Source organism: Falco peregrinus, chromosome 4 (assembly GCF_023634155.1).
Source record: "Falco peregrinus isolate bFalPer1 chromosome 4, bFalPer1.pri, whole genome shotgun sequence".
NCBI lineage: Eukaryota > Metazoa > Chordata > Aves > Falconiformes > Falconidae > Falco > Falco peregrinus.
In genome coordinates this window covers 57,686,735-57,708,553 of record NC_073724.1, presented here as the reverse complement: position 1 = coordinate 57,708,553, position 21,819 = coordinate 57,686,735, and the positions used below count along the sequence as shown (strand labels likewise).

The 21,819-nt window shown below is 38.1% G+C and overlaps 1 protein-coding gene across 9 annotated transcripts in view; it reads left to right on the top strand.

The window, feature by feature from the left end:
* Positions 1 to 20,919, top strand: part of ATP11A (ATPase phospholipid transporting 11A) — a 131,538-nt gene extending 110,619 nt beyond the window's left edge. The window contains exons 25-32 of one of the 9 annotated variants that reach the window (XM_055801850.1): positions 829 to 964; positions 1,520 to 1,543; positions 6,986 to 7,051; positions 7,347 to 7,450; positions 9,342 to 9,507; positions 16,695 to 16,801; positions 17,437 to 17,501; positions 19,876 to 20,919. In XM_055801850.1, coding sequence (XP_055657825.1) covers positions 829 to 964; positions 1,520 to 1,543; positions 6,986 to 7,051; positions 7,347 to 7,450; positions 9,342 to 9,507; positions 16,695 to 16,801; positions 17,437 to 17,488 — 655 coding nt within the window. In that variant the 3' untranslated portion in view covers positions 17,489 to 17,501; positions 19,876 to 20,919. Of the gene's footprint in view, positions 1 to 828; positions 965 to 1,519; positions 1,544 to 6,985; positions 7,052 to 7,346; positions 7,451 to 9,341; positions 9,508 to 11,434; positions 11,524 to 14,238; positions 14,355 to 16,694 lie in introns of all 9 variants that reach the window. The other 8 variants (XR_008746835.1, XM_055801852.1, XM_055801851.1 and 5 more) reach the window with 8 other exon arrangements.
* Positions 20,920 to 21,819: the final 900 nt, after the last annotated feature.

Genomic DNA, 21,819 nt, shown 5'->3' with positions numbered 1-21,819 from the left:
CCCATTTTTATTTTCTCTTCTATATCTTAAATGTTTTCAGTTTAGAAATGGTAATTTGGAAGACCTTTTTGGCTTTTGAAAGCTAGCAGAGGTTATTTGGTCAAAAACATTTGGGTTTTGATATCGTAACAGATACTGCTAAGCTGTTTTGGGCAATAGTGCAGTTGTCCTGGGCCAGATGAGGCTATTGTTAGCCACATATGGTTTTGCGCTGTATAGTGGTAGTCTGCAGGGAGAAATGACTTCATATGGTCAGACAGTTTTTAAAGTGCATAAGAGTGAAAATATTGATTGGTAGTAAATGCTTCTGTAATTCAGGGTTTTCATTTGACTGCGTTCTGGTTGATGTATTTTATGATATATGCCAAGTTGATATATACTCATTCTGTGGGCAAGAATTAAAGTTGTAATACTTAATTTTTTCTGTATTAAGAAAATGCATGCTAGTGAACAGTCTGATTGTTGACCAATCCCTGTATGCTTTGTGGGAAAACACTCAAGAATCCACTTTCACCTGAAGTTTCAACTCAACTGCAAAATCCTTGTTTCGCACATTCCACATAAAATTAATGTTTTGTTTTGTTAGAATATTTTGTATGAAAATACCCCATGGGAAATAAAGTCTCTAGAGACCTCTAGTGTTTCCATTTAAAATCTACGGATCATTGCATGCATAGCGAATACTGGAAAACAGACATATTTTGTATAAAGGTAGTTTTGCACGGGATCTCGTAATTGTTTTTCCTTCAAAAACCAGTATGAGTGACATGATTTGTCTAGGTTTTTTGAACATGCTGATAAAGAATGCATGTATCCTGTTTTACACAGAGATGTTGCCAAGAATGCTTTGCTGCGCTGGCGTGCATTTATTTATTGGACATTCCTAGGAGTGTTTGATGCTGTGGTATTTTTCTTTGGTGCCTATCTCTTGTATGACAACACAGTTGTGACCAGCAATGGACAGGTTAGTGCTGGATTTGATCAGTCAATCAAAGATCATATTTTTAATGTTGATTGTGCTATGAACATAGTTTTAATTGTTTTATTCAAGATTTCCAGCACAGGTGATAACTGTTTAATGTATTATAGTGAGATAGATGGGTTGTCTGTTTAGGAAACCATGCAAATAGGATGTACGGTGTGTCAGTAAACAGAGGCATAGGACTAGATACAACTTAGGAGAAATATATATCATAAATTCCAAGTATTCCTTCAGAATTTACATAGTAACTTTTCTGTTTCATGCTTAACATGCATCTGATGAATATTTGATTAACGTATCAAAAGACTCTTGGTAGAGTAGTTACAAATGATCATAAAAGCTTAAATATAACAAGCTTTTTAATATTTTAATTGTTTTTTACATATGGCAGCTTAAAATAATCTACTTGCTTTGCAGTCACATGAATGCAAATTTTGAGAACTTTTGCATTTTATTTATTTTACCCATTGATATTTTGGTCTATTTTATTTGTGTGCTTTTTTTCTTTTTGCTACTTGCTTCTCTTCCTATCCTCAGCTAATGACAACCAGCACTCACATGGTAAGACTTATTGTGGATTTGTCATGATATCCATTTCATCTTTTACTGTTCTTTAATTAAACTGTTAAAGAGCAGTTAAATATTTCCTATAGTTATTTCAAAATATCACTTAAACCTATAGATAGAAATGCTCTTTATTGCTACTTTGTAACTTAAAATATAAAGAACTTATATGGAGTATAAGGTATATTAAGGTACATCAGGTGTGGTAGAGCCGTGAACTTCAAAAATAAGTAAGCTTTTTGCTTCCTTGCATTTTGTTGTTTTGTTCTATGCTTTTCTGTAACCTACATTTTGTTGCTGACCCTCTTCGCTATAGAAAATTGATTACAATTTCTGCTATAAGTTGCTTGAATGGCTTTAGAAAAGACCCTCAAAGTGAGAGAGAAAATAAACTGTACAATATTTGTTGACTATATGTAACATACATGTTTGCTAGAAATGCAATATTCAAATATCATTACATACCATCTTTGTGACATCTATCAGGGAAATAAACTGCTAGTGTGTGAGAGAGCACTTGTTAGGAAGAGCTTTTCTAAGGACAGAATGAATTTCCGTCAGACATAACCGTACACTGCAGCACTTCTTTTCCTGGTCTTGTTAGATGTTCAAATTCTGCGTCAGTTTGTATTTATAGTCCTCAGAATTAGACTTCTTATACTTGCACACAGTTTGTAAATGGTTTGCATTGCAAATATTATGACTGGGTTCCTTTTTGAAATTTTCCTTTAATTCTGTTGCCCACTTTCAATCAAATTGTTCTTGCTAAAGCTCTAAAGCCAGACTAGTGCCTGATTTCCAAATTCTGAATGTTTACATCTACAACTAGATACCCTTGTTAATATTTGATGATAAATGTGGTGTTTGATGAGACATTCTGACTCTTGAGTGTCAGAGAGCGTTAAAAAATTCATCATTATTCAGTATGTATGCTCATGTGTATGTATAAAACTTACAGATACTGAGTTGCAATTCTATATGTAAAGGCTTGCAAATGTTACTGTTGTCAGAGATACACATGTGAGTTCATACATAACATGAATGCTAGTTGATGTTGATGCTTATTTCCAAGCACGTAAATTATGCTCAGATAGGGAAAAAGTCAATGAAATGTTTGAAGGTTTGAAAGGTTTACCACAACATTATTATGGAACAAGGAAAAGGTAGGAAGCAGGAAAGGGGATAAAAGAGCTGAAAGTAACACTAATGATACAAGATGATTCAAGTTAGGTTCCAAACTGTTAAAATGGGTGCCGAAGCAAAAATTTTGAATTAACCTTTCCCTCCAGAAATGAACTAATCAGCATTGTTGCAAAACTAGTAAAAAGTGAAGAAAGTCAATGTCTTTCACTTAGACTGATGCCTGTGTCAGACTAAAATTTGCATACCATTAAGCTTGCTTCCAAGCATAATCCCCCCAGGGATGGTTCTCAGTATTTAGAAATTTCTTTGAAACTGTTTGCATGCTGTTGAGTGATACTGCTAGCATAATAGAAAAGTGTACTTTTATGAAGCAAATTTCAGTGATTAAATGTTTGCCTGTCATTTCCTGGTAAATATAATAAGATGCCAAAGATTTATCTCTTACTAATTGCTATTGATTTGTGATACTGCTTTGTGTGTATGGTGTTCCACTCTGGATATGACATCACGGTTGGTGGTATAAAAACATATAGTCAGAGACCAACTACATAAGGAAGGTAAGAAGAAAAGAAGGCCCCATAGAAGTAATTGCAGGTTGACAATGTGATCTTAGTTTACCCACATGAGAATATGTATTTCCTCTGTGATTTTTTTTATTTTAACTTTTGATGTGGTGTGGATTAAGTATAATTGTTAATCTGGGTTCAGAGATAGGTAGGAGAAACTGAGTTAAAAGGAATAACAGACTGGGAAATACAAAACAGCAAGGATGAAAGGTGAGTAGAATGATGAATTGGAACATGGAAGATCAACAAATACAGTCACAGAAGAAGGAGGGGAAGTCTTGTATAGGCTGGGAGCAGAGCACAGAAAAATATTTGTTAATAAACTAGCTGTTAACAAACAGACTTACAAAAGGCTGATTCACAGCCTGAAGACATGAGTGGTATCTTGAGATATTCAATGCTGAAAAAATACATTGTGAGTTTTTGTAACTCACACCATCCCATATTGCTCTGCTTAACTTTGTGCCAAATTAGCAGCCTTACGGAGTCTGGTGACCCTGTGCTATGACCTCATTTTCTGAGCTAAAAAGCTGGGTAGGTGAAGCGTTTGGTTGCAGCCCGGTGCTTTCTAGCCTGACACACAAAGCTTTTATTGGAAGTACGGACACATCAGTTCAGTGTGCAGAAACTTAGATTGACACTAGGCTCTCTGAGAGATGCCAGATATGACATGAGAGTATTGTAAAATTTAACTGCAGAAGAAAGCCAGTAAATGGCATAATTTGAAGTTCCTGAACCAGATTCCTGTCCAGTTTAAACTGCGTTGATTTTTTTTTTCAGGGCACAGAAAATGCTGTAGTGATGGCATGACCCTATAAAATTATTGTATTACATACCAAACCAAAAGGTCAAAATGCTGAAGGTTTTCTCCACTTCATCTTGTGTTCTGTACACTCGGTCACACATTGAGTAATTTTAAAATAATGAAATGGTTACTCAGAATAATGAATCTTCTTCAGCCAGTCATTTGTTTATTTTTAAAAATCATTTTCCTTTCCCAGTTGATCAGATTATCTCAGCCTAGTTTCCTACAGATTTCTGTCTTGTGGCTGGCTGTAGTCTCCATTCAGAGTTTTTCCTGCTGCAGCACATTCATGTGGTCACTTGCCCGTGTGGATCCCCTGTCATCTGGTATTGGGTGAGCTCATACAGAATAATGTAGATGGGAAGGGACCCTGGAGGTGATCCAGTTCAATTCCCTACGTTCTTCAGGGCTAATCAAAATCAAGTTGCTCAAGGCTTTGTCTAGTCTTTTTCAAGTTTTGAATATCCCTGAGGATGGAGATTCCATAAGCTCTTTGGGCAACCTGTTGCAATGTTTTTCTGCCTTCATGGTAAAAAAAATTACCCTGATACCTAAGCAGATTTTTTCTTGTTGCTGAAGAGAGGTTTGTTCCAGTTCTTCGTCTTTGTAATTGTTTTTAAAATAATTGTGGGTAGCTACTAGGTTGTTCCTTGACCTCCCCTCCACCACAGTAAATAAGTCCTTGAACCTCTCATCACAGGATAGCTATAGACTGCTAACCACCTTGGTTGCCTGCCACTTGATCCTTTCCAATTTTTTTCACATCCCTCTTGAACTGAGGGGCCCAGAACTGGGCATGGTATTCCAGGTTCAACCTCCCTGTAGCTGGGTAGGTGGGAGTAATAACCTTTCTTTAGTGACCATGTTCCTCCCAGTACAGCTCAGTTTGCAGTTTCCCGGACGTATAGAGAGAACATAGTATAGGATTGTATTCACCCTGGAGTCCACTGTAACCCCACTGCAGCTTCCTTTGCAGCAGGGCGGTTGCTCAGCCAGTCAGTTCCAATATAATGTTGTTACTCCTCCATAGGTGTAAAACTGTGCTCTTTTCCTTGTTTGATTTATGTCTATTAGCCCACTTCTCAAATCAGTGGAGGTCTCGTCTCCCTGGATGGAAACTCTGCCATTCACTGTCAACTATTCTCTATTTTTTGTATCACCTGGGAGCTTGCTCATGATGTTCTCTGTGTCACCACCAGGCCACTGACAGAGACATTCAACCATATCAGCCCCAGCATCAGTCCTTAGTGTGGTTCACTGATCAAGAGCAGCCAACCGTCAAGGACATTGACCACTAAACTTTTGAGTCCAGTGGTTCAGAAAGTTTTCAACTCAAGTAGCAGCCTGTTTGCCCAGCCCCTGCTTCCTAACCTTCCAAATGAGAATGCTGTCCAAGTCAAGTGTCAAACACCTTGTTAAATTCAAAATACATTGCATCCAGTGCTCTCCCTCCTTAACAACTCCTTAACCTGTTGCTTCCACACTGTCGGCTGCTCCTTCCCCAGCTTTGCTGTTAAATGCAAGGAGCAGGTTTTGGTCATGAAGACTAATATCCAGAGTATTGAATATTTAAGCACTTCAACACCTTCCTCTAGGTTGTCCTACCACTCCATCAGTGGACATACCTTTTCCTTTTGAAGCAAGGATACCTGTAAATATCCTTTTTGTCACCCTCAACATCCCTCACTAACCACACTAACTGGGCTCCACAGAATGGCAGAATGGCCAGGGCTGGAAGGCACCTCTGGAGATCATCCAGTCCAAGCCCCTGCTACAGCAGGGTCACCCACAGCAGGTTGCACAGAGTTGTGTCCAGGCAGGTTTTGAATGTCCCCAGAGAAGGAGGCTGCACAGCCCCTCTGGGCAGCCTGTCCCAGTGCCCTGTGTCTTTGTTCCTCTGTACCCAAGTAATGATTTTATGCTACCTGTTTGCTGCCTGCCCATATTGTCATCTGTTGTATGCTCCTATTTTGCCTTTTTGTTCATTGAGAAACATCCTGCTTGGCCAACTGTGTCTTCTGCTGAAATTCCATGTCTTCCTGTAGAAGGGAGTTCGTGAGACCTCAGCGGTTGTATCTTCCAAAATCTTTCCATTGTCTTGGGCACCCTTGTCTTTCATGGATGCAATACTCTGAATCAAACAGTGTCTTCTCCTAAAATACAGTGACCTAACTCTGTTGCTTACTTTCCCAGTGTTCCTCTGGATCCGGAACCTTGTCATCTGAAAACTGCTGCAGTCCAGGCACTCCTCTTTGACCGTACTCACCACTAGTTTTTCCCTCCATCAGCATTAATGATCATTTCTGCCCACTTAAACCAACAAAAAACCCCAACAAAACCAAACACAAAAACCCCCCTGTTTTTATTTCATTATGCAGGTGGGGAGAAAATCAACCACAATTAGTATTAGTGTTTTGTCTTAGAATGTATGTAGAACATTTAGGTACTTACCTGGCTTTGATGGTTATCACATTCTTTCTTGTACTGTTACTCATCTGTGTAACATGCTGTTGAACCTCCCAAGAAACTTGGGGTACCAAGGACAGCAGAGAAGGGAGATCAGAGAAAAGATGATGTCCAAGAAGATTAATGAAAATACAGCAGTTAATTTGTGAATCTCAGTGATTCATTAACTGTGCTACACTTGATTCTTATTAAGTAACATACCTGTGATCTTCAGCTTGAGTGCATTGATTGTGGTTTTTTCCTGTCTGAAAATGAAATCTGAGGTGTGTACACCCAAGGGCAAGAAACCAAAACACTTTGCACTGGATAGAATGGGTAGAATGATGTAAGAATTCAGTAGTTTTGCTTAAGTGTCAGTTCCTGATACAAAGCAATATATAGCTTTAAGAGGTTATTCTGTACAATTCACCAAAGTATTGGGCAATATTACCTGTAACTGCTTTGGACCATTTTTTATAGATGTTTGGAAACTGGACCTTTGGAACACTGGTGTTTACTGTGCTCGTATTCACGGTTACCTTGAAGGTAAGTTATTCTGTGTATTATCCATTGAAACTTTCTTAGAGCTTGTTTTCTAGTTGCTGCTTACTTATATTAGTTTCGCTCTACAACCACACATTGTCATATTAGTTTATATACAGATTTTGCTATTTGTGCCTTCTTAACTTTCCTCAAAATTGAAAAACTTTTTTTTTTAGCTAATTCTGTGCAGAATCCTTCCCTTTTTTCAAAGGATGTCATTTTATTTCATTTCCTGTTGAGTGTTCTGTTGCTTCTAGATAGTAATAACACCATATAATCTCATTTGGGTTTTTTTCAGCTTGCACTAGATACTCACTATTGGACATGGATAAATCACTTCATGATCTGGGGATCGCTGGTATTCTACATTATCTTTTCTCTGCTCTGGGGAGGAATTATTTGGTATGAACCCTAATCTAAATCTCATTGCAAAAGTTGTTTCAGAAACAAAGTTATTACGTATTTCACCTTTTTGTTGCAAACAGAATTAAATTTAGCTTTTATATACTGCAGAACTCCCAATAGCAATCACATTTTAAACACATCAGTAATGGTAATTAGAGAATGCTCAGCTCTTCTTTCACTGACTGTCTGCTAAAATACTCTTAAAGAAGAGTATGAGGAGAAGAATATCAGACTTCAGGCTGCTACTGGGGCTACTCAGTAGTGTCAGTGGAAAGCAGTGCAAAGGTTGGTCTAAGGAGCTGAGGCTGCATATCTGAGGCAAAATGTCATGGAGTGGGTCACATCTATGCAGCCTGGGGCCAGTCACCCGCCTCCTGGGCTTGTCTTGGAGGGAGCTAGCTGTAGCAGTGTAAACTAGAGACAGGGAGTGGAACTCACATTGAAGCTGTGTGGATGACCAGGAGTCCTTGTGTTTGAGCTCATTATTTGTCCCCTTGTTTAGCAAAGTAGATTTACTGTATGAGCAATGTCGGAGCACCTACTTGTTCTACTGTTGGTAACAAGCTTTTTAAGAATTAGTAAACTCTTGTATGTAGCTGATTGAAAGTGGTTGGTTTGCCTTATTTTTTTTTTTTTAATCTATTAAAAAATTCCGTTTACTTGAAAGAGAAATGTTCGGGAAGGAGATAGAGTTGAAACAAATTCAAGTTCTTACTATGCCTGATAGCCATCAGGAACTTAATTTGCATTTCTCACCTGTAGAGTGCCAAGTTACAAGGTTACCTTTTCTGACTTCTTCTGCTGGAGCTGTTCTGCTTTGTAGATATAAGTAAACATTTTAGGGGACCAGAGAGAAAGCAGAGGTTAACTGTTGCATGGTGATTAAGGTGCCATCTAATTTGGAGCAAGGATTTGTATTTCAATGTGTCCTTTGCAAATGAGTAACCACCTGTCAACTCCTTGGATATTCAGTAGCCTCTTTGTTTTGTTTTGTTGTTGCTTTTGGTTTTTTTTTTTCCCCCATTAAGATCAGATCTCAGTTTCTTCAGCTTCAGAATGAAAACAGTTTGCAAAAACGAATTCTCCTGATAATGTTTTCCAGCCAGCCTTGCTGTGTATTAGAGATGTGACTATTTACATGTAGCAATGTAGTTTAATGTGGCCACCTTTTTAGAATGCAAAGATTCTGTCAAATTTTGGAAACTAGCAGGAAACAGCCCTACTGGTAGGAGGCCTTTATACTGCAGTGTTGCTGCAAAGTGTGCTTTGGTCTTTGCGCTCAGTAAATTCGGCCTCCGGTTCCCGTTACTGTACAGTGATGGCATTTTAATGACCACACAGCTGCCATGGAGGTACAGGGAGACACAAAAGTGAAGGTAGTGACAGTGGGGGCACATACCATCGTGGTGAACAGGTTAGGGAGCATAACATGACACCATGAGAGATGCTTTGGGGAGCTTGAGAGTTATGAAGAAAGGTGTGGTCAACAAGCCTTACCCTGAGGATACAGGCAAACGAGTGTGCGTTGGGAAAGAGGAGGGAAGTGATGGGTGGAACACTGAGAAGAAAGGTGGAAAATATCTGAGGCAAGATAAGGAGTAGATGGAAGAGCATAAACAGAATACAAATGTGACTTAGTTTGTCTTTGCAAGGGAGAGGCAGCATGGGAGAGAGGACAACATGGTATTTCCTGCAGCCTGGAAGTCAAGAGGAAGATAGTTATCTTAGCCAGTGCGTGTTTAGATCTCCTGAGAAAACTGGGATGGGTGAACTCCCGCAAACTGGGAAGCTGACCCTGAAATATTTCATCACTGTCATAACTTTTGTATTTAACGTTGCCAGTCTCGCGTATTGAAGTGTAATATCTATTTAATCTTTTTCCTGCCAGGCCTTTTCTCAATTATCAGAGGATGTATTATGTGTTCATGCAAATGCTGTCTAGTGGTCCTGCGTGGCTGGGTATAATTCTGCTCATAACTGTCAGCCTTCTTCCAGATGTTCTCAAGAAGGTCTTATGCAGACAGTTGTGGCCTACAGCAACAGAAAGAATCCAGGTAAAAATATTTTTCATTGTGAAGCTAGTCTTTTGTATCACAACTCTCTAATAATTAGACCTCTTTCAAGATTAGAGACAAGATTAGAACAGAGGTTCCCCATCTGTGGTGTTGTGGTTTAACCACTGAAGCCAGTACAGGTGTATATCACTCCCTGGTTGTACACCAGCCCCTTCTGAGCAGTACAGTAAAACATGCTGCCAGGTGGTATTTACCTGAGTCCTGGGGCAAACCCTGCGCCTCTGGACCAGCAACCACCAGGAAATCAGCTGGTGAGGATGGTGGGAGGCAGGTACATGGCTCAACATGATTTCTGATTTGAGGAGATAAAGGCAAGGGGACTGGGAACTCCGTGAGGATGGATCGGATGCACTTCCATCGGTCTGGACAGCAAGTGTGCCTGCTCTTCTGGAGTATTCAGAGGCACTGCCCACACCCCTGAATTGAAGTAATTATCTTTCACACCAAGTCATTTTACTGCCTAAATGTAATTCTAACGTGGACATTTTAGCATTTACCGTGCAAGCTGAGCATACTTATCTGAAATGGAAAACCGCTAAAATAAGATAAGCTCAAAATAAAACTAATAGGAAGGGAGCGTGTGATTTTATTGAAATCCCCTTTAACGTAGGGCTTTGCACAAGCAGTTGCAATCCCATACCAAGGGACTCTACAACTGCATGTGTGTTGAACAAATCTAGAATTTATACGCTTAAAATAAATGTGATGAATATATAGTAAGTTGGTAAGGAATATATAGTAAACTCATGCCAACATTTATATTGCATGATCTGTGCCATATGATACTTTCTTAGCACACTACTTTTTACTGATGCTGTGCCTGTTACAAAAACACATGTATTAAAACTTATTCACATTCTAGTAATCATTTTTCCCTCTTTTTATATTTCAACTTACATTTTGCCTGTTCTGATACACTGTTTCACTTAAATGTGCCTTGCTGTGCCAATGGGAAGAGTACTAGTCTCCTTTCTTCTGATGAGCCCAAAAGGAGAAGCTGCTGTGTAAATACAGGCTTGCCCTGCCGAGGCTGCAAGGGAAGCCAGGAACTGTGGGAAGCATGGTACTATTCGGGGGCCATCAGACCAGCCTCAACAGAAAATGTTACCTGTATTTTTGACCCCAACAAACTTTCATATATTGTATATGTTAGAAGGTGAAGGACAGTAGAGGTGTCGCACCTAAAACTTAATGCTACTGCCCTTGCCCTTTTCAGCCCATCAACTACCACTGGTAGGTTAAAGTAATGAGTTTACCAGCAACTGTGTGGGTAGGGATTAGTTAGCGTTTTGATGTTTGAGAAGATACTTTGCATTAAGAGGAAAGGAATAAAGGAACTTCACTTCCAATGAAAGTAAAATTTCCATACCCCTTGCCATTGCTTTGGACATTTGTACCTTGAATGTATAGTTGTGAAAATGCCCACTTCAGGAGGACAGAAAAGAATAAAGAATAACAGAAAAGCATTGCCAGGCAGATCAGTATTTAGTGGTTTTCTATTTTGATGTCTTTAATGGATATCTCTTTGCCATGTATGCTACTTGAGGAAGAAGTTGATCTTGGTATAGGTTCTGCACGTTTAATTTAGAAGTCTAAAGAGAGGGAATGAGGATGGGTTAATGCAAGAAACAAGCTAGCAATAGAAAGCATTTCTTACAGACATTGTATATTAGTGCTGGAAAATGAATCAATTGCAAAGCAGACTGTGGGCTTAACATTGGCAGTATTCATTTTTTAATGTTTCGTAGAAAATCTTTGACTTTTAACCAGATATATCCCTTGTGTTTCTTCTTTCCTCTCTCTGTTTCTTCCTGTCTTCCAATCTGCTTTGTCTAAATTACTGCTACCTTGCTTTAAACATAAATGATGTGCACGGTTACCTCGTACAATCTCCTGGGGAAATCAGACTAAACATCAGTGCCTTTCTGTTGAGCAGTCCACCATCTTTATGCTTTCTCAGACTTCAAGCAGTCTAAGTTTCTAATGGAACAAAAGGTGACTTTTTTCCTGCCTTTCTGCATGCTTGGCCGTTTCATTCAAAGGACAGTGTAAAGTTTATCATCAGAAGTTATTTACCGTACTCATTATCTCCATATCTGATTCACATCAACTCATATTTTGAAGAATACTTTTTAGCGTAGTTTTTTCCTTCTTCTGTTTGTTTATCTCAAAGAGTCTATGAATCATTGTCAGAATCCATCACTATCACTACCATTTTTGTTGCTGTTGTTACTGTATTTTACATAATGTTTCTGCCTCAAGAATCTAGGATTCTTAGATACCCATTTTAGTCATTGGTCTCTGTAGGTGAATGCATGTCATGTTTGCATTGTACCCGAGTCAATTGAATAGCTGTCACACAAAGAAGTGATAATTCTGATTATGCTGATGTTAACTAGCATCATACAGAAAATGTGGTACTGGAAACCATTTAAGTGGTCTTTAGAATTCATTAATGTATTTGCTCTGCTGTGATAAAAGAAAATGCAACTTTTTATTAATATATTATTTCCAGCACGCATTTTGAAACTGAGCTTTCCTTATTCCATTTTATGACATTCTGTGCTCTTTCTAGCACAAAAACAGCTCAAGATCCAGAAATATATGGCATTTGATAAAATACAAATGTAGAAGAAATGCTAGTAAATCTTGGCTTCCCTACAGTCTGCAAGAAAATTATTTTTTGCTGAATACTAGGAGACTGTTGGTTTCCATTGCACATTTTATATCTTTGTTTCTTTACTGGTTAAGATAAAAAATACATTTCCTTCTTCTTTCCCCCTTCAAAAATGTATAGTCAATAAAATTGGCTGTAATTACATAGGTGACAGGGAAAATACACAGTTTTTTCACTATTGAAAATTCTGGCTAAAATTGGCTCTTAAGTGCCTTAGGGTTGGTTTGAGCTGACCTTTTAAACAATTCTTTTTAAACTTACTGCATTCTTATAAGCTATATTGCTTTATTTGTAATAAAAGGGCTTCTGGAACAGTTAAAGAGATTAACGCATGACTAGCCGCCACCTCCCAGGTTACTATATCAGTTCTCCTCAGGCAGTAAGATCACATAAAGCCTTTGAAGCTATTTGGATGCCTTTCAAGTTTTCAATTATTTGCAAGTCATTCCAGTCTCTGGTGGATGATCGTTTACCATCATTACCATTCAGAGGTTTTTAAACATTCCAGATTTAGCTCTGGGGGTTTTTGAGCTTTTTAGTGACAGATATATATGCACACACAGAGACAAACACATACATGTGTATACACATACGTATATGTACATACAAGTACATGTATATATATGCGCATGTGTATTTTTATATATACATATATGTGCATACACACAAGTATGAACTGTTGTCTTTCTTGGGCTAAAACATGAATTCTGAACATGAATTCTGCAAAAGCTTTGGAGGAATCTGTTGCCTTTTGGTAATTTTAGTCAAAAATCTGCTCGTTTCTTATACATGTAGTCCCAGTGACTCTGCGGCTCAATGAAACAATCTGAATTTTGTGCTTTCGCTGGAAATTGTGCAGCTGTGAGGTTTCTTTCAACCTTTACCTTTAAAAAGCAGTAGGGTATTTATTTTAATGTGTCCAATCTACATTAATTGATTAGATTTCCTTTTTTCAAATTCTTGTTTCATTAATAACAGAAGCTCAGCAGCTCTGTTAGGGAAAATATAAATTCACTTTAAATTATCCTTTTTTCCTTTTTATAATTGTCACTTCAATTGACAGGGTTTCAGCAATCCCAAGCATTTTGTGGCTGAAATACCAGGTGTTTAGATTCTGAGCTGTAAATAACTTCTGTGCTTTCATCCCTTTATAAGAAACATTTTTCTCTTCGCTTCTGATGGATGTTTTTTTTACTTCACTTTCACTTCAGCCACAAGATTGGCCCATCAGCCTCCTTACGAGATCTCTACGCTTTGCTGCGCTTGGGGAAACCCAGACTGGTACTTTTTGCCTGGGGAAGCCTCTCTGGGGATCCATCATTCTTCTGTTCCTCAATGGGCTTAGCTGCTGTTGAACAACTGCACGGGGCTCTTAGAAAACTGGTCACCAGCAAACTGTTGCCTTTGTCATGTGTCAGGCTCCTCTTCTATGGAAAACAAAGAAATGGATCTTGCTGTTGCAATATTTGAATCCCATGGAAGAAGTTGCCTTGGTAACTCCCCTGCCCTCTCTCCCCAGGGTGTAATGACTAAGCTGTAAGTCAGCCTTCGTTAGCGCTGGCCCCATCACCCTTCAGTGTGTAGCACCCCCTTCAGTGGGCCAGTTGTTCTGGGGAGCAGCGAAGCGGGATGTCCGCTCCTTAATTTGGAATCGATTTGGCCTCATTGTATCCCGGGGACCTCTCCCATTGAGTACAGGTTGTTGTCAGAGGGGCAGGACACAAAGCCCATGGTGCTTAGTCATGGTACAGTTAAGTGCTTTTGAGAGTAATTAAGTATTTTTACTTAAAAACAGAGTTTGAAATGGAATTAAAAACATCCTCAGGGTGGCTCAAAGGGTTAATTAGCCTCAGGATCAAGAAGTAGAAACCTTGTTTTACACCAGACAACCTTTCCATTTTAAATCTATCAGAAAATCTGTCACTTTCACAGGAATTTGCTTACAGTAGTGCATTTGTACTAAATGGTACAATTCATTCACATTTCCCTCTTCTATTCAGCAAGAGTCTCACTGTTTTTCCTCATCCTTGCAGAAGAGTATGAGACATAAAACAGCCCTAAATGCACTGGCGAACAGCGATGGGCCACTTCTTGAAGGAAATCTTTCAGCTTCCGAGCCATAATTAGATCAAAGCTAGGTAACAGTACTGTACGTGTTGCCAGTTTGGATTAATTTCTATTGGTGAACTGTGCTATTTACAAATCAACTGTTTCCTCCAGAGTTTTTGATGTACTTTTTCAATATTGATACAAAATCATTATGTTTCACTTGGAGAGCCTAGTTTTTGCAAGAGATGTTCCATGCCACAGGTAAGATTTTTTTCTCAGACACTTCCTCACGTAAGGCAAAACAATGAAACAATATACCCTTATTAAAGATCTAAAAATAGATTGTGTTACATATAGGTGTGGTGTGACATTTGTTCTGTAAGAACTGCAGTTGTCATTGCAGTGTACTCACATTACACCATAGTGTAGAATACATAAAGTCAAAGTGATTCTCACACCCAAACAGTTTATCCATCATCTCTCATACTCTTGAATACATATATAGACCAAATGCAAGTGGCAGAACAAGAAGATAACCAGACAAAGGAAGTGAGTTACTTGTGAATAGGATCTTGGGTCAGGAGACAGGGGCTCTATACCTGATGGTACCTACCACAGTAATGTGTTCTGCATAGACCAGCGCGTTGCTGCATCACTGCCTGGGATGAAAAGCATGGCAGTCTTGCCAAACACCCCAGACAGCAGCATGAGTGGTGAGCTCCTAAGTCCTCCAAACGTTAGGGCAGCAGAATGAAGTTCTCCGCTTTACTTCATCTTCTTGCCACACCACTGATCACATCAACAACTATAAGAAGGTCCACTTTTTACTCGGATACATTCCCACCTGGATGCTGTATCTGCTCCAGTCCCTTCATGCTCTCCTGACCACAAAAGCAGCACACAAGGAATCAAGTGAAGGTGCAAAGTACCAGTATGTGAAGAGGACAAATGCAGTGTAATGGGCTCTAAGGTTTGAAGGAGGTTGAGGGGTGCTTTTGATTTAATGACTACTAGACAAGTATTAGTAGAAACCCCCAGCTTTCTTGAGTAGCTTCAGGCACGGCAGATTGAAAACACTTGCCTTGGAGCTATGTGTAGAAAAAGCGTGATTTTTAGAAATACATATGGTAACTAAAATGCTTCACTTTCTAGCTGGAAGACTAGGAAAAGTAGTTACTGTACAGTGTATGACTACTCCCTCTGACATTTCCAAAACAAAGTCTCTCTGTTACTTCATTATCTATATTTTTCTGTATTAATGGTGGTATTTGGTCTATATATGTATTTAAAAGAACATAGGCCTCACTGTTGGTGAGCAGTTCGGTATAGTTTGACTTTTCCAAGAGTATCCATTGAAAAGAGCTTTCTGATTGCTCACGGTTATGGAAGAATAGTGTCTTAAGCGTGTGGTTGGCATTAGAAGTGTAGTATTAAATGTCAGCCAGACTTCTATAAGCTATATCATTAATATTTATTTTGTGATTTTGTTCCCTTTGCTACTGTTTTGCGGTTAACAGAGAAGGAGAAAGGGGGCGATGAAGCACAGAGGATCAGCTGGCTTATATCTCGTTCATGGAGAGAGTGATTGATAACATTGATTTGAATCACACTTACAATGCATTTATATCTTAAATACTGTCACATAACCTCCATACCTCTATACCTGGAAATGATATGTACATTTAGTGAGAAGAATTAGATAAACTCATCGGGAAAGGTGCTGTGCTGATTTTCTGTTAGTTTGTGCACATGTTCCAGGGTCTTCTCATGCAGTTGTGGTGTTAACTGTAGTTGTGAGTAATTCCTGAGTGGAAGTGCTGATTCTGCGAGAGTGGACTGATTATGTGGTACAGATAAATTTTGAGGGACAATTAGGCCAAAATAGTATTGTGATGTGTAGTATAAATTGCCTGTATAGATGCAACATGTAACCTAAGCAAGTCCAAAATCAATGCAAAAACGAGTGCATTAAACCCCCAGTACTTTCATCTATCAGCACAACCCTCTCTTTGGAAGTACAGGGCAAAGTACTTGAATCTGTCCTGCCTTAAAATTCCCCATAAGAAGTCTTGACTAAAGAAGTTCAGAGATAAAAAGATGTACCAAGAGAGATGGCAAAATGAAAGATAAACAATCTGTAACAATTCAACTTGAAATCAGTCCTCTGCGTCTTCATCTGTTCTCTAAAGAGGCCATTATCAGGTGTAGAGATTTTACGTAAAATTATGCCTGATTCTGTAGGCCTTAATGTAAAAATAATCATGTTGAAAGTGATTGATTGCTCAACAACATGAAGGGTTATACCTTTGCATGAAACAAATAGCCTGAGTGGTGATCCAGTGAAAAAGCACAGTGGCCCTGTGAAAGAGTGTAATTGTAGACTTTTAGCTCTGAGATCATCTTATTTACTGTGTGTTTGGGTTTTTTTTCCCTTTAACAGAATGCATCGAGGCACTGTCAGGAGCACATCTCGGAATTCACACCTCTTGCCTGTCTGAAAAGCCCAAGATACAGGAGCAGTGACTGCAGCAATTCCCCAGCAAGAAGGTCTAATTCTCATTCTAAAAAAATGATGTTTACGCACTGGAAAGGCGTTGATTATTCAGTACTTCCATCTGTCTTTGGTTATTCAAATAAGCATTGCCGTCCCAGTGCAGGCTACCGCTACAGTGGGTCAGGTTTGGAAACATCTGTATGACAGAACACCAAGTCAAGCCTTTAAAAACTGTATTTTGTTTATTTCTTTTTTCAGGAAACAAACATGTCACAAATATATTAAACTATATGTGGCTTTGGCTGTCTGAGGTAGTGTTCAGACAAACAGGATCAAGAGCTAGAAGTATGAACCCTTCCAGGAAAATAGGCCTCTTTTTATGTTTTGAACTACTGGAGCAATGATCAATCTGCACAGTCTGGTACTGTGAGACTGGTAGCACTAAAAATTCTCTTCATCCTGTGTCAAGACTTCTGTGCATTTACTGCTTCTGTCATCTTTAGTAATTTTCTTTGTTACTTGAAGTGTATAGTTTCAGTCAGTGACCTACATTTTGAGATCAACAGTTTTAATTTTCAGCCAGAAGCAATGACCTCAGTTATCTCCCATGAAAGTCTCCTAAAGCGTATTTAACAAGTGCTGTTTCTGATTTTCCTCTGTCGTTTTTCTTTCTTTGCTCTTTCTGTAGAACAAACTGGTGTTTCCTCTGTGCAAATCTGCTTTCAAGAAACACTCTCTGATGTTCACTTCCTTGTAAGTGGCCAAATCAGGGCTGTGTCTGGTTTTCAGTTAGTTTTCCCCCATAGAAAGATAGGCAAAGCAATCCTTGTGTAGAGTATATACACACTTTATGAAGTCAAGTTGGCTGTTAAATAGGTAAATATCATCAATGTTGATATCTGCTCTAGAAACGAATGCCTAAAAGGTCTTTGTGAATTTGTCAAAGGTGGAGATTACCCGGTGTTCCCGCTTCTATCCCCATGATTGTAAAATATGCATAGCAGAAAGTATTATATATTAAGCCTTTTTAGACACATTTTTTTCCTTAAAAAAAGAAAGGCTGTTTTTCCAAGTAATCATCTTTTACTATCGGGGTTCATCCTCTGAATTTTGATTATTTTTTTGTTGTTGTTGTTGTGTGTATGGTTAAATCCTGGCTAATTGGCTTGGTAGATGTATTACAAAGCACGCAACTGTTAACTTTGGTAAGCAAACCACGAGGTGGCACACGGCTGTTTACTAACAGTTGAGCTGTGGTTGTGATACAGAAAGTAGTTTGACTGCAAGGATTCTGTCTGAATTACTTTAAGAATGACAGCCAACTTGCACTTCTGTTTTCTCTGCTACATTTATGTTACCTTGCACTAATTCAAGTATTAGCTCTGTCCTTGTCTTGTTTCTTTAAGTCCAGTGTTTTATTTCGGGGTGCAAAAATATCTGAAGGAGTAATCTGATTTCAACCAATTTCAGCCTGGTGGTTAGAACTGGTTAATAACCATAGTCATTAAATACCTCTGGGAGGACATTAGCTAAAAAGTTATTTCAATGTGAAAACAAATTATTTGGAGTCCGATCTGCAGACTCTATTGGAAGACCTGGCCAAGATATAGTTAGTTGTCGTTTGAATGGACTAGGGTGGCAGAGAAAAATTATTTCCCGTTTTGTGTTTAAAAAAACCAACAGAGGTAAAACAGTTTACTTAGCAATTTACTTTTCAATAAAAAAGAATGCACTTACTAGGAAACGTCCCTCACAATAGTTCGAGTGATCTTCACATTAAACAAACAGTGAACTATTATTAAAATGCCCTGGGACAAGTAGATGATAAAGTGAGTTGTGAAATTTTCAGTATACCAAAGATAAGAGAATTTTTAAAAGTCTAATGATGAGCACCACAGATGAAGGTATTTTTACCATTTAACATGTAGCACTTTTAAGTTTCAAAGAATGTCCTCTTAGCAGTAACATTTTGAAATACATACATATGTGTGTGGGTGTGTGTACATATACTTGCCATTGCAGACTTGAATGTTGGTCAGTTAGAACTGTCCCCTACATAAAACACTGGTGTATATATTTTTAAAAAGTTAATATGGGTATAAATTTTATACCAGTAGCAGTGACAAATTTCTTGTGTGTAGTTAACAAATTATTTGTAATGTATTTTTTAGAAATCTTAAAATTGCCTTTGCACTGAAATATTTTTCATACTGTAGCTATTTATAAATCTGTTTTACGCATACATTTGTTAACACACCATTTCTATTTTTTTTAAGTATATGTTTTGAAGGCTTTTTTTATACCTATGAGTTTTGGCCACTTAAATTTAGCTTAGAGTGGAGTTGTGGCTGAATGTTAAAATTCTAATGAATGTCAAATAAGAAATATAGGTCTATTGCTCTGTCAGTCTCACCCAAACTGTTAATGTTTCATTGGTATTTGTGATCGTGGCGATTAGAGCACTGTACTTCCAGTGCTATACTATTACTGCAAGCTTTTTTACTCTGTAAAGCCTCCTGCTTTTTTACTTTTCTGAGTTCCATCTTTTAGCCTTAAATAAGGAGATTTTTTGCTTGATGTTTTTGAAAATGCTGCATTCCTGTTCTGCCTACTAACAAAGCAGCTCATTGCAAACTTCATGTAGCCCTGCACTTAGAAATTATTGATGATGTTATTCAGGCTGAAACACCTGCTTGGGAAATTTTAGTTGAGCATGTCATTTTTTGGAGGAGAAAGAATGCTTGAATTCAAGTGGAAGTTTCTGCTTTGGTTTAGCAATACTTTTACCTTTAAAAGTTGGTAGTTTGTTTGTTAAAGTAGAATGTTTAATGGCAAAAATGTAAAACCAACTCAAATGTGCTTGATGTGCTTTTGCTTTGGTCCCTGTTACTGTTGCCTTGCAAACCTAGTCCACTGCAGCAGGCGTTAACTTGGAGTTTCATTCTAAGTGGATCAGCCAATACAAAGATGAAACAGTAGAAGTTAGATCAAAATGCATTAGGATGTTTTATTATTGATGGGACACTGAAAGGAGACAGATTTTTATGTATTAAAAAAAAAAGAATTAAAGAGGAAAAATATAAAAATCTATGTAACTTCCTAACTTGCCTTGTTTAAACTGTTGCAGCTTTAACAGCATAGTGTCTCCATAACTGCTTCTATAAATGTCTTGAAACTGGTAAGCGCTAACCAAATGTATGTGAAGACTTACTTAGAAAGTATTTCAAGCTTTTCGGCCACTGAAGTTCATATATTCCTGCAGTGGCTTGTGGCGAAAGTTTTTTGTTTTACCATGTACAATAATTGTTTGTTCAGCCACTTAATATAAAAGCTTACAGTTTACTTTCTCGCTTGCATTAGCCTGTTTGTCTTGACCCAACTGGCTTGCAAATGTAAAAAGAGAAACATAGCTTAACTGAGCAACAGCGCTACTTTTCTTTTGGAAGCCAGTGGGATCATTGTGCTCATGCTACTGTTTCTGTTAAAAAAAGCTTTAATGGAAATTTGTGAAAGTATTACGAAAGTGAAAAAGCGCGTGATTCTACTTTGCAGAATAACCTAAAAATCAATTTATATAGCTTTAATTTTTTACCTTATGAAAATTCACAGAATTTCAATCTGTTTTGTCTCTGACACAAATTCTGTGCTATGTACGCATTGCATTTAAAATGTCCTTTCATGATCTAATGTAAAGTAGAATCTGCGAAAGTTGCTGTATGGGGGCTGGGGGGTAGTTATCTGTGCATTAAACATTAAAGATGTCTGTAGTCATCAGCACCAAATTCTGACACTTATTTTTAATTGTACAAATATAGGTGCATTTATTTGAAAATAAATCAGCCTTCAAATCGAATGTTTAGATTATCCTATACCACTTCATTTATTTGATTTGAAGAGTCAGTGTGTGAATGCATTACTGTAAAGTTTCTTTTCAGTGCTATTTTTAACTTTTATTTCTGTAGATAACCAAATATAACTTGTTTATATTCAGTCACATTTTGGATCCTTATGTAGAATATATAAGCAGGAGACATGAATCTGCTTGCAATAAATATAAACATCCAAGACCGGTTTAAGTTTGCTCACGAGTAATTAAAATAATTCTAGTATGAATATGAGATGATTTCATATTAGTCTGTAATAAAATGTAAGTAGATAACAGAAAATTCAATGGGTGTTTGATTCTGTTACTGAGTATGCTTGTAGTCACATTTAATTTCAGAGAGTATATGTAGCCAGCTAAAAAAGCAACGAAAAGGGAAATTCAGAGAAAGCTGGAACACAAGCTATGCGTGGGGCTCGTTGCAGAGCAAATAGAAATTGGTAGCAGTCCAGGAGGGCTTTGTTCCTCCTGCAGAGATTGGATAAATGGTAAAGTTCTTCCAAACTAAACTCATAAGCTACACCTGAGAAGATCTGTGTTTCTTTACGGTTCTGCTGTGTGGGGTACCCAGAACTATTTCTCCTTTCTTTTGCAATGTTGGCAATTGAAAGAAACTGAATTAAAGGCAAACGCAAGTTGCTAACGGTGTTCACAGATTCTTACAAGAAAGGCTGAGTACACAGAAACACCATCATTTTCTTTCCTTTAGTGTTACATTATGGGACTTTTTTGTAGTTTCAAAACACAGACTGTGCAGGACACTGACGCAGTCACTGTGAGGGTGTCCTAGCCAGCCTCTGCAAAGCAGTTCACAGCGTTAGGTTAAGCGCCTTCCTCTTCCACCCTGAGGCTGTATAGCGTGCTTAGCCACTTTTCTGTGTGTTGATTTTGCACTGCCCATCATAAAGATTTCGGAGTAATGGTTTTGTATTGGTGTGAACTTTTTATTCAAACAATACAAGCATGTTGTACCCATCTCCCTATTGTACATCAAGAAATTCAGTGTTTCTACTGAATGAGCTTCTGGAGAAAGTAGTTTAAGGGGAAGAGGTAAACATGGAAGATGTTTTTCCCTTCATTCATGCAATGAAGAAAAAATGCATAAATTGCAATTAGATAGAAATATTATATTGAAACTGTTTTTGAAAAAAATAATGTGGTGATGCATCTGGATTTCAGGAGGAACAC